This window comes from Mizuhopecten yessoensis, unplaced genomic scaffold (genome assembly GCF_002113885.1).
Source record: "Mizuhopecten yessoensis strain PY_sf001 unplaced genomic scaffold, ASM211388v2 scaffold775, whole genome shotgun sequence".
Taxonomy (NCBI): Eukaryota; Metazoa; Mollusca; class Bivalvia; order Pectinida; family Pectinidae; genus Mizuhopecten; species Mizuhopecten yessoensis.
This window is the reverse complement of record NW_018403715.1, coordinates 380,517-394,653: the sequence shown is the minus strand read 5'-3', so window position 1 is coordinate 394,653 and position 14,137 is coordinate 380,517. Positions and strand designations below refer to the sequence as shown.

The following is a 14,137-nucleotide window of genomic DNA, read 5'->3' as shown; positions in this document are numbered from 1 at the left end:
TTTGAGCCAGCCCTACCCCCAAGGGCTGAAGGCGGGGGCTCAAAGGAGTCAGTGTGCTAAAATTTCTTCATTTTCCTTGTTTAGAATCAGAGGTGCTAGTTTCAAATACTTTTTAGTCTGAAATCTGTATGCTAGATATTGAATAAGGTGGTTTTGTTGTTTTTTGTCACTTTGAATAATATTTCTGTTCATGTTAAAAACAAAATCAACTCTCTGTATAAATATATCAGGTGACCGTTAAGGCCCATGGGCCTCTTGTTCTAGTTTTTCATCTTTCTATTGAAACTCTTATTGTTATAGGTCTTAAGATGTGAAAACCACTCATAACCAACCAAGTAAGAACAAAGACAAAAATGCTATTAATAACATTTTTAATGGACAAATATAACCCTGGAAATGGGCAAGGAACTGTATAAAAACATCATAAAATACTGCTGTTAAAAAAGAAAATCTACCTGGTTTGGTATACGTTTGCAATTATAACACAAGTAAATGTATAGTCTGGATAGAGGGAGAAAAATACCAACATAGATATACACCAATCCCCTCTACACACAACCTTGGGATGTTCTATGGATATTTTCAACGTTTAATTTTAATAGTTTAAATAATATGTTAATACCCTGCACACAGTGCCTACAATAATATTCTATTTCTAATAATATTCCTTGAAATTATTTTTATAAGTGTCATGAAAGGTTTTGAGGGAAAAAAGCAAGTTAGTGCTCATATATGTTCATCCATCTTCTCCGAGTCGTAATAATGATTATTTTTAAGTTAAAAGTGAAGTTTGTTTATTTAGATTGAAGCTTTATAAATGACATGTTTAAAAACTATTTCAAAATAAAATACCCGTAAATGTGTCTTGAATAAAGTATTTACCAACAGATGTGAAGAATTTCACCTGAGAATAGGGTTGGGTCATTCATGAATTTTTACATCAAAATGATTATTTTTATTGACAGGAAATTATAATAAAGATAATAAATTATTGGTTTATGAAAATGCAGTCATTAATGTAAATGAATTTAACAATCTGACATTCTTCTTAAAATCCTGATGAAAATTTTATAATTGTAAATTCCTCATATTTTACACTTGCTCGGTGTCTATTTTTTCGCCTAGCACTTTATATAATTAGTAAATTACTTCATATTTCAAGAAACTGACATTAATTATCATATTATCATTATCATAGAGACACAAAAGGATGTTTTTTATCAAATATATCGCTATAACTTTAAATTAATCACCATAAAGCTGTGTTTGAGGACGGTCTGCCGAAACTACCGGATAATCTGCAAAAAGGATGATAACAGTTATGGGATCTTGGCTTCAGAAGTCACTTCTCTGCTCTATTACTTTATTTGTCTTTACCTTAGATGGAGAATGAAAGAATTCCTCTACACACATATGATGTTGGTTATTTAACACTCAATTTTGAATACATTATACAGAATTAACTCATTCACCCCTGAAGACACATTTGAACTCTTCCAAATCAAAGGTTGGAATATTTCATTATGAAATTTCAGGGGTGAATGAGTTAAGATTTCTTTACTCATCAAATACAGAAATGGACTTTGTAGTTAACTACAGTATTGATAATGACAAAACAACTACAAAAAGCATTGATTCACAAATATATTAGTGAATTAATTCCACTGAATATTTATAAGATATTCGAGATGATCTTTGACATCTGTGTATCCGCGACATACATATATAGGGAACGTGTACTGACTTAATATGATATAATAACAAATTGTCACATTATCCATAAATACTGCTGCAAAACATACAATATTAAACAACAGTCACCAACAATGCTCTATGTTCACAATATTCAACATAATATCCATAAACAACAGGTCCAATGGGCCTGTACCTCTCACCTGTTACTAGAAATAGACCAGAAGATCATGGTAGCACATGCTAGCTTTTCTTATTGACTTCAAGAATTAATATAACTTCATTTTGATAAGTCAATTGACAGGAACATTTGTACAAAATCAGTGTGCCTTCCATGGTTCTGGTACTAACTGAATGAAGACAGAATTGTGTTCAAAATGAGATGGACTTGAGAATTAGTATAAAATGTCTGCATTCTGTGCAACATTGAGTTATCTTGGCCCAGGGATACTCTGTCAAATCAGATCAAAATTCTTTCTCCCATTCTTAAGGTGTGTTTTTGTTTAAAAAAATCATCTACATTTGCCCTTTTAGGCTCACATTTCCATTAATACAACATTGATTTATCTGGCCTATGGATAATCCATGCCAATTAGGTCAAAATCCATTCAGTCACACTGAGGGAGTAGTCTTTTAAATATTTATTTATATTTCTAATTTTTGGGCACTGCCTTGTAAAGAACATTGAACTCTTGTTTCCAAGGGAGAGTTGATGCCAAATTAGGTCAAAATTACTTCAGGTGTACTTAATGGAGTTAATTCTTAAAGACAAAACTAATTCCTTAACCCTGTAAGCTTGATGCCAAATTAGGTCAAAATCCCTTCTGCAGTTCTGGACTAGTAGTATTTTAAAGGAAACGTTGGAAGTTACACCATAGCACAGGTTCACATGGCCTTTTGGTTCATATAAGATAAAATTATCAATTTAAGACAAAGCACAATTCATTGGCAACAATAAAAAAAACATTTACAATTACAACATACATATTCTCTTCTGAACTTTGACCTTTAGGTCATACATATGTCACAAAGCAATTTGTTTAATACATAATTTATATGACTAAGGGGACGTTTGATTGAATTAAGAACATAGAACACAAACACTCAACCTAGTCTTGAATTAGATCAAAGAGGTTCTCAAAAATTAATTACATACATATTAAATTTCCAAGAAAAACAAAATCTGCCATTTATTTAGAAAATTGCTGTTATCTTAAAACAATGACTACGGTCTACCACAAAACAGATTATACATTAGGTAAAATGACATTTCATTTACCTACTTATAAGATTATACAGATATTTAGTATTGTCAAAAAAGCCATCATTATAATGCACCAAGGTCACACCATTTTTCAACTTCATATTGCTGTCTCATTCATGATTTTTAAAAAGAATCACATCAGACAAATTTACTTTCTTTATGTTTATCACATCTAAATTATTACTGTTTTAGTGAGTGCCATAAAACGGACAGCACTGGGAGAAGGCTTAGGGGAGCCACATATCAGTATTCTTTTACTTTTGACGTGACCCAGTCAAAGATCTCAAACAAAGTCACGGTCTTCTTACAGACACTCTAACAATTGATCTTTTGTGGCCAATTTTTCGTGATTTTAACTGTTGTTCTAGCTACACAATGCCAATGATTTTAACTGTTGATCTAGCTACACAATGCCAATGATTTTACTTATTGCGCCATCTTATTCTTTTTTTATTATTATTTTTATTTTGCAATCTAGTGTTTACTTTTGATCAACATTGCTGAAATGTTACTTTTTTATTTTTTTAAAACTATTTGATATTTAAAAGTTTAGTTTAATCAAACGAAATGGCCTTTATTGAAAATATTATAAATTTACAGCAGATTAACATGTCTACGTTTATATTAAATTTATTTAATTAGTAGTAAGTCCTACAACCAAACTCTTTGAGAAGGCATCATAATAAAGAAAAGCAACGTCAATGCTCCAATCAGTACAAGTAAGTAGGTCATATCAATAAATGCCTTCAGAAACGTGAATAACATAAAAAATAGTTATCATACTGGTTCAAATCTCGAGTATTAAATATGACTTGTTCTCCAGGTAAATATTTTCTCTAAGAAGAAGAAGGAAAAAAACTTGTTTACAGTTGTAGAATATTGCTTCTTCTCAATGAAATAACCATAAAACAAGAGATTTATTTGCTACGATTGTAACCCAACTTGTTTGATGCGCCTTCAATTATTTGCAATGCAAAAGACCTCTCCACTAAGGCGTACTGTCATGGTGATTTGGCACTTCATCCAACGAACAGCAAATGCTCAGGTTCAAATAACTTTTGTGCTGACTGGATCAAACTCAGACATTTGTCTCAAGAGCAGGATGGATAAAACAATACCTGCGATCTGAAAAAGCAAAGGACAAACTAAATATTTATGTGTTTCAAGGAAGATGTCTTATGAGTTGTTGTAACTTTGTGTCAAATTATTTTTGATTGTATCAAATAAAATATGTTTACATGTACAATAAAACCTATGGAGGGTAATTATTTGCAGTCTGGATCTGATTTGTAAGGGCAATGCCAGGGCCACTTTAGCGTAACCTGAAAGAAAGCGACAGACTCAGCTCTGAACAGAGGCTGACCTCAGGAATGTGCGGTACATATAGATTGAGGGGTTCAGATGTACCTGACCGAAACTAAAATGCTGACTATTGCTAGCTAGTGTTACTTCTTCATTAAACGAGATCAATCCACATGTAAATTTTAAGATATGCTATATAATTTAGTGAATGCATGAAAGGAGGACTTGTTATTCTTGATATGTTATTAATTATTCTCCGAAACCGTGCATTCTTAGCTCTGTCTACAATTAGGGCAAAGTGTGTTCGCTTGTCATGGAATAGTTTTGTGCCGCCTGAACCAATTCAACCCGGCTGGATACGTGAATGCGACCCAATTGAAACACTCCTATAATAACTACAGTAATTTGTCAATTCATTGGTCATTTTCAAATATAAATCAAACTTCTACAGAAGATGTGAAAATATAGACACGATTATAAAAGAACAGTGGACTATGAACAGATCCTAGAGAATAACAGTAAAGTCAAAAGGTACCAACATGAAAATTTACTGGGTAAATTTTTTCAATAATTTCTATTGAAATATACAGTACAGGTATATTAAAGTATTGTACACAGATATGCCAATTTATATAGGACCATATGAATTAGTGCTCTGATATGAAAACAACTTTACGAATTGATAAGTATCAACAATATAAAAATATATCTCCTTATATGTAACAAGTAAATATTAAACATGAAACCAGGAACGCCGATGACTTACGAAGACAATTGAAAATCCAAATCCAATGGCAAGAATAACTCCGGCATTTTCTTCACCAAAATTCTTTGCTGCAGTCAGACAACCCTTGAATGAGAAAAACATAATGTCAAGTCCACATACAAATGTAACCGAGTCAAAGAGATTGCTGCATTGGCATTAACTGTGTCTCATAAGCAAAACTATCATGTATTGCAGTTTGTTCATAAATGTTACTAGTTTTAACAAGATTGCATTTGACAAGTACCTCCTCTCTAAACCAAAATTGTACATCTACTGCAGATTTGATACGTAACTCATTCACCCCTGAAGACACTTCTGAACTCTTCCAATTAAAAGGTTGGAATAGTTCATTATGAAATTTCAGGGGTGAATGAGTTAACTCTTCAAGTCTCTCCATACCATTGTCGCCTACAGACGACAAAAATATGTGTTTCCTGGTCCCTTTTGTTGTTTAAGAGACAACAAAATAATATCTCATCCCCGATGTCATGTACACACGACAAGAGACTTTTTTGTTACCTTGTACACACGACGAGAATTTTTTGTTACCTTGTACCCACGACAAGAGACATTTTTGTTACCTTGTACCCACGACAAGAGCCCTTTTGTTACCTTGTACACCCGACAAGAGACTTTTTTGTTCCCTTGTACACACGACAAGAGTCCTTTTGTTACCTTGTACACCCGACAAGAGACTTTTTTCTTACCTTGTACACACGACGAGACTTTTTTGTTCCCTTGTACACACGACGAGAATTTTTTGTTACCATGTACCCACGACAAGACACCTTTTGTTACCTTGTACCCACGACAAGAGCCCTTTTGTTACCTTGTACCCACGACAAGAGCCCTTTTGTTACCTTGTACCCACGACAAGAGACCTTTTTGTTACCATGTACACACTACAAGAGACATTTTTGTTGCCTTGTACACACGACAAGATCCCTTTTGTTACCTTGTACCCACGACAAGAGACATTTTGTTACCTTGTACACCCGACAAGAGACTTTTTTCTTACCTTGTACACACGACGAGAATTTTTTGTTACCATGTACACACGAAAAGAGACCTTTTGTTACCTCGTACACACGACAAGAGAATTTTTTGTTACCATGTACACACGACAAGGGACTTTTTTGTTACCTTGTACACCCGACAAGAGACTTTTTTGTCACCTTGTACACACGACAAGATCCCTTTTGTTACCTTGTACACCCGACAAGAGACTTTTTTCTTACCTTGTACACACGACGAGACTTTTTTGTTCCCATGTACACACGACAAGAGTCCTTTTGTTACCTTGTACACCCGACAAGAGACTTTTTTGTTACCATGTACACACGACAAGAGACCTTTTGTTACCTTGTACACACGACAAGAGACATTTTTGTTACCTTGTACACACGACAAGAGACTTTTTTGTTACCATGTACACACGACAAGAGACTTTTTTGTTACCTGTCTTCTAATTAGCACACAACAGTCATGTATTTCAAATAATTCTCGCCAAAATTCGAACCCATCAGTTCATAAGAAAAAAGTTGCAGAGTACACATTTTTCATTATGTGACCTATTTTTTGCAAATGCCCCGCAAGATTGTATTGGTGGTCACCAATATAAACAACGTAGTGGCAGGTGCATTTGATACGAACACTCAAAAATTCATCACCAAATACATGTTTAAACTTTTGCAAGTAATTATGGATATTTTGCCATAAATCATTATTAAATCTACCTGTATTTAGAAAACTAAACATTTTTGTATCCAAAATCAATCCCTATTGTGGACCTGCGCTACAAAGCTGTATTTTGAAGACAATGAAATGCATCGTTCATTGCCAAACACAGGTTGATTTCATAGTCATAATCAGCTGTCAGTTAGTCATAATGCAAAAATGAAGATGTGCATGTCCTATAACAGCAACATTAAACGATAACATTTGTTCAGTTACATGTTTAATTCTTACACAAGTTACACATACCTCATTAAAAATCACACTGATAATCTGCCAGTTTGTTACATGGCTCATACATAACAACTGGTACAGATTTCAGACCAGCGTTGTGATACGGAAAGAGTTGATAGGTTAAACTGTATAGAAAACAGTGATCACGAACTTAAGTGGTTGATATTTATGAATGATGTTATTTAATACACAACCTGACCAGTGAAGCCTTCGTTACGAAAGTATGTGAATTAATATGACAAGTCATCACTCATCCCAAACAATTTTATGATGAAAGAAAACATCAAGCAACATTACTAAGGATGAAGTACACACGAAATACTTACCTCATAGTACATGTGGTCATTTTTGGACGAGTTTGGGTCTGGGTTGTTTGGAGGACCGTAGGGATTTCTCTGACATAGATCAGCGTTCTGGTATTTCTGTCTGTGTTCCAAGTACACACAACAAGATATAGGGATGAAATTCACTTGGGACAAGTCTATCGCTGAAATTTAAAAAAATCAAATATTATTGCATACACTAGTCAAAATCTGAGCCCATATTCTGAGTGAAGAAGTAAGTTTTTTGATGGAAGAGGAAGTGCATTAATGACTATTTGAGCAAGAATTACATGCAGAGCATCAATTAGCAGCTTTATTTACATATGCCCTTCCCATTTTCCATTAACTCTATGGAAAGTCAGCCTGCTTTTACTAGACAGTAACTGCAGTCTGCATTAAATGGTCACATGACCATGGTTTCTGTGGCGTCAGTGATAGCATCACTCCCACCGATATGATAAGCCACCATCTTGTTGTTGTTTGGTTTGGTTCATAAAAGTCGCATTTTGACAGGTTTTGCAGACAACGAAGACATCCAGAATAGGAAGATAAGTTCTTACTTCTGTAATAGAATTTTCTGCACATACAATTAGAGCATTTATCTGCATTTAAGAGCTGTCGCCTGGTTACATTTTTTTAATGGCGACGGGTGTTTGGAAAGTTTTCAGTCTGATATTATGGCCATTTGAGGCTGATTAATAAAGACAGGACGTATGAGGAAATGTAAATATAACAATTGAACATCTGTCAGATTGCACGGACGTCATTTATCTGTCACCCAGATTGCATTCATATTGGCTGTAACTTCAATCTGACAGACGTTCAATCATTAAATGAACCGGTAATTTCATAATAAGTCATTAATTATTCAGCTCTTTGATGTTTACGTGAAGCTTAAGCGTAAAAAAAGCCCAGTTTTTATAGAAATTGTCTTACCCTGACCGACTTGGTCGCGGTACCACTGTGTTTCCCTATAAATACCATAACCATTGTCATTTACAGCACAGCACCTCAACTGTAACGGAAAAGGAGTCAGTTAATATCGTAATCCTATATTCAGGCTGCTATGCAGAGTAATAACAGCACCACATGTGATTTTCTGATACAGTAACTGTTATATGATCCACTCTGAAAAATGATCTGTAAGGCGATTAATATAGATTGGTAAAAGTCGAAGTTTTCCTTGTACATGTAGTCCTGGCACATGATGATAGATTAATTTGCTATTAATTTTGGGTTTTATTTTTTTGCTGAAACATTGTAACTGTAAAAAATGGCAAACTTGTAGCCCAGTGAAAAACTTTTCTTACAGGATCTCATTTGTAATCAAGTCTTACAGGATCTCATTTGTAATCAAGTCTTACAGGATCTCATTTGTAATCAAGTCTTACAGGATCTCATTTGTAATCAAGTCTTACAGGATCTCATTTGTAATCAAGTCTTACAGGATCTCATTTGTAATCAAGTCTTACAGGATCTCATTTGTAATCAAGTCTTACAGGATCTCATTTGTAATCAAGTCTTACAGGATCTCATTTGTAATCAAGTCTTACAGGATCTCATTTGTAATCAAGTCTTACAGGATCTCATTTGTAATCAAGTCTTACAGGATCTCATTTGTAATCAAGTCTTACAGGATCTCATTTGTAATCAAGTCTTACAGGATCTCATTTGTAATCAAGACGTTGACAAATTAATGTGATTATTCACTGTGCTAGAGAAAAATTTTGCAATGTGGAAATGCTTAGTTCGAAAATACCCACATGTGAATATTCATTTATAGATTATATTTCAGAACAACATTGTTCACATAAAAAGTCCACATTACAACCAGTTTAACTCATTCACCCCTGAAGACACATTTGAACTCTTCCAATTAAAAGGTTGGAAAAGTTCATTATGAAATTTCAGGGGTGAATGAGTTTGAAAGTCACAAAACAAACCTTTCCCTTTTTACAGCATAATATACTAACCGTCTTCTGTGCAAAATTCCAGGCTTCTGTGATTCTCCTATTTTCTTCATTTGAATTGACCTGGTTGCCATAACTGTTTTTCATTGTAGTCTGCATTCTGCTTACCAGAGAACTTGTTAACTGTAATTAACATCAGCATATACTGTAGAACATTTGGTCTTTATGGGTTATGCACCAAAACTTTTCCTATTGCAAACCAAACAAGTTGTCTTAACTGAACATCAACATTCCTCACTTGTGACTCATCAGAAATTAATGTTTCATTCATAATACAGCTAAATTTATATGTAAATAATAGTGTGTGCTAGCTAATGTTAAATCTTTGATGCATTGTATTGACAGTAAAATTGATAATATACACTAAATGAAATAATTTCTTCTTCAGCAGTGGCAGAAATTCACTGAACACTCTTGAATTTTGGCGATGCTATTTAACGAAGACCATTTGTCTTCTGTTTTACTGCTTCAATAACTTACCTCGCCTTGGAACACGGCAGCTATGATTGCAGCTGATAAAAACACTATGAGAATGAGGATGACAAGGAAAAGGTACTGAAAAAAGAAAACACAATAACCATTGAGCATGCCTTTATTCAACATCAAGCAACACAATGACAAGCATGATAGCATACCGAGGTATTCACCCAAATATGATACCATATCTGGTCACCCTGAGAAATAAAAATTATACCATATCTGGTCACCCTGAGAGATAGAAATCATACCATATCTGGTCACCATGAGAGACAAATATGATACCATATCTGGTCACCTTGGGGGACAAGTATGATACCATATCTAGTCACCATCATTAGTGACAGTATGATACCATATCAGGTCACCTTAAATGACAAGTATGATACCATATCAGCCTGGTCACCTTAAATGACAAGTATCATACCATATCTGGTCACCTTAAGTCATACGTATGATACTATATTTGGTCACCTTAAGTGGCAAGTATGATACCACACCAGGTCACCATTTCAAGTGACAAGTCTGATACCGTATCTGGTCACCTTAAGTGATAAATATGATACCATATCTGGTCAACTTTGGTGACAAGTATGATACCATATCAGGTCACCATCTCAAGAGACAGTATGATACCATATCAGGTCACCATCTCAAATGACATCATGATACCATATCTGGTCACCTTAAGTCATACGTATGATACTATATTTGGTCACCTTAAGTGGCAAGTATGATACCACACCAGGTCACCATTTCAAGTGACAAGTCTGATACCGTATCTGGTCACCTTAAGTGATAAATATGATACCATATCTGGTCAACTTTGGTGACAAGTATGATACCATATCAGGTCACCATCTCAAGAGACAGTATGATACCATATCAGGTCACCATCTCAAATGACATCATGATACCATATCTGGTCACCTTAAGTCATACGTATGATACTATATTTGGTCACCTTAAGTGGCAAGTATGATACCACACCAGGTCACCATTTCAAGTGACAAGTCTGATACCGTATCTGGTCACCTTAAGTGATAAATATGATACCATATCTGGTCACCTTTGGTGACAAGTATGATACCATATCAGGTCACCATCTCAAGAGACAGTATGATACCATATCAGGTCACCATCTCAAATGACATCATGATACCATATCTGGTCACATTAAGTCAAAAGCATTATACCATATCAAGTCACCTTAAAGTACAAGTATCATATCATATCTGGTCACCTTAGGTCATATGTATGATACCATATTTGATCACCTTAAGTGGCAAGTATGATACCATATCAGGTCACCATTTCAAGTGACAAGTCTGATACTGTATCTGGTCACCTTAAGTGATAAATATGATACCATAGCAGGTCACCATCGTAAGTGGCAGTATGATACCATATCAGGTCACAATCTCAAGAGACAGTATGATACCATATCAGGTCACAATCTCAAGAGACAGTATGATACCATATCAGGTCACAATCTCAAGAGACAGTATGATACCATAGCAGGTCACCATCTCAAATGACAGTATTTTACCATATCAGGTCACATTAAGTCATAAGTATGATACCATATCAGGTCTACATTTCAAGTGACAAGTCTGATACCGTATCTGGTCACTTAAAGTGATAAATATGATACCATATCAGGTCACCATCGTAAGTGGCAGTATGATACCATATCAGGTCACCATCGTAAGTGACAGTATGATACCATATCAGGTCACCATCTCAAGTGACAGTATGATACCATAGCAGGTCACCATCTCAAATGACAGTATGATACCATATATCAGGTCACCATCTCAAGTGACAGTATGATACCATATCAGGTCACCATCGTAAGTGGCAGTATGACACCATATCAGGTCACCATCTCAAGTTACAGTAAGACACCATATCAGGTCACCATTTCAAGTTACAGTATGACACCATATTCTCTCACTATCTCAAGTGACAAATACGATACTACATGTATAACACTAACAGGTCAAGTTAAGAAGTTGTATGATGCAATATCACATCAATTATTTGAACTACTCCTGTAAAATATTCAGATAAAACTGTTTATAGAGTTATCAGGACATAATGTGCTGTTTTGTTTTTCACGTCTGCTGGATAATTAATCCTGAGTAACAGAGCTTGTCCATTATCACCGATACACTGTGTACTAATAATCAATTCTCCTTTAGGATTACAAGATCAAATATTTACCCAATATGTAGCTTAAAAGTTTGTGAACATACAGATATGTTACTTACCAATATCAACATCTTCTTGCTCTCAAAAACTGTGGCTGCACATCCTACAAATGCTAGGATGACAATGCAGGCCCCACAGAAGACAAAGAGGTAGGAGGCCGCGGAGAACAAGTCTGTTCCAATGATATCGGCTATGAACAATTTGTCCATGGAGTACCACACGCCCACACCCAGGGCTGTTCCGCCAGCAATCTGTTAATACATCGTAAATATGCAAAACGTGCTATAAAAGTAACACAGCACTTACAACAAAATAAATCTCAGTCACATACTTGTACAGTAGATTGATGTAGGATATCCCTGCCACGGACATGCTTTAATACGAAACAATCGAGTATTGAGGTTAGAGTGGCCTCATTATGGTACATGACACAATACTTTACCATGATGCATATGCATAGAAATTTGATCTCTCTGCATTAATTGTTGGACAAAGTATGTCACAAAATCGTTTATTATGGTATTTATAAAGGTCAAGGTTAAAGGTCAAAAAGAAGCCACAGTGTTTCCATTTTAATACACAAGAAAGTGCCGTCAAATGTTGTACAGGTACTTCATACTAAATCTGAACTCAATATAGGAATTATTTGCATAGATATGCTTCAATTGAAATATTTCAATTTGTGATGTCAAGTTCAAAGGTCAAATGGAGGTTGAGCTTTCAGTGTTCCTATTTCAGTATGAGACACAGCATTATTAAATTCTCAAGGCCCATATATATATGTTACATAAAGCTTTGCTCGAGATAATGCCCTGAACAAACGGCAGTGTATTTTGAAAGTTGAGGTCATGACCATAGAGAGGTCTCTGTGTACAACACAGTGTTTCAATATAGCTATTTATAGCCATGAATACAATAAAAGCACTGCATGTTAATATTCCAGAAATGAATTTCTAATGACAATTATATTGGTCTGTTTATAGTTATAGAAAAAAATATACATGGAGGCATATGTATGTTTATTATTTTTTTTTATTTTTTGTACATTGTGACTATATTGATTTTGGTAGAACTTTCTAAAAATATATTTTTTATGGACTAAATTATCTTAATATAAGTATTTCGCTCCGACAAAGCTCACTTTACATCAAATGTGTTAGACTTACAAAGAAGAGGACATTTGTGATACCAAGGAGAACCCTTAGTAAACCTTTGGGCAGCATTGTCACTGGATGGTCTGTAAAACCTGAAACAAAAAGTGTTACATATGAGTCATGAGATAAAAGTTACAAAACCCAGAATTAACCGGTTCTTTTTTGGGGTTTTGCCAACTGTTATCATTATTATCGATGGAAGAATATAATGGTGTTTAAAATACCAAGGAAAACATGTTAATACTATTTATTCATGTTAAACATCACAGAAACTAATATGATTTTGGGTAAAGAAGAGAAAAAAAATAAATTCACAGTATTGTTTTTAAAAATCATTGTACTATTTTTTTCATGTTATATCACGGAATTAGATTGTCTAAGTCCGTGGTTATTTACAAGACGTACAATTACATAACAAACAGTTGAAATACCTGAATGATATAATAAAAACTAAGGGTAGCTACAGGTGAGCGAAAACATCGAGTGGAAGTTTTCATAACACATATATTTTTCAAATGAGACACCGGATATATTTGTAAATAAAATCACGGAATTAGATCTAAGTCCGTGATAAAATCAATGAGTATCAAAGGGATCTATTGAACGATTATATCACAGCCGAGTGTGAACAGATCTCTAATTGTAAATATATAAACCGGATTGATAGAGTTCAAGCACAGGTATTTAAATCCCAATCCGGTAGCTGGAATACTTACAATCGGCAGCTTGTAGTTTGTTTTAAATCCCGGCTAATGACAAAGTGGAACTCTTCACTAAAGAGTACAGAAAACAGTCGGCACACCTGTGGCCTCACCTACCGATGACACACCTGAGACGCTTACCTTGTGAACGGGAAAAGGTGTTCGACGCTCAGCGGAGACAGTCTTTTTTCTTTCCTTTTTTTTTTTAATCTGCAAATGTTTGTTTGGCTACATAGCAAAACACAAGTGCAGTCTTGTTTAAAATTTCATACAAAAATGTTGTAACCGCGTATTTATAAAGCAAAT

At 34.7% G+C, this 14,137-nt stretch overlaps 1 protein-coding gene across 1 annotated transcript; it reads right to left on the bottom strand.

Annotated features, from left to right (window-relative positions):
• Nucleotides 1-354: 354 nt before the first annotated feature.
• LOC110452765 (CD82 antigen-like) lies at nt 355-13,910 on the bottom strand. The gene is made up of 9 exons (XM_021501444.1): nt 13,847-13,910; nt 13,143-13,222; nt 12,036-12,227; nt 9,766-9,840; nt 9,289-9,408; nt 8,252-8,330; nt 7,319-7,479; nt 5,025-5,108; nt 355-4,081 (listed from the first exon to the last, which is right to left on the bottom strand). The coding sequence occupies exons 2-9, from the start codon at nt 13,197-13,199 to the stop codon at nt 4,004-4,006; spliced, it is 846 nt and encodes a 281-aa protein (XP_021357119.1). The 5' UTR covers nt 13,200-13,222; nt 13,847-13,910; the 3' UTR covers nt 355-4,003.
• Between the last annotated feature and the right edge of the window lie 227 nt (nt 13,911-14,137).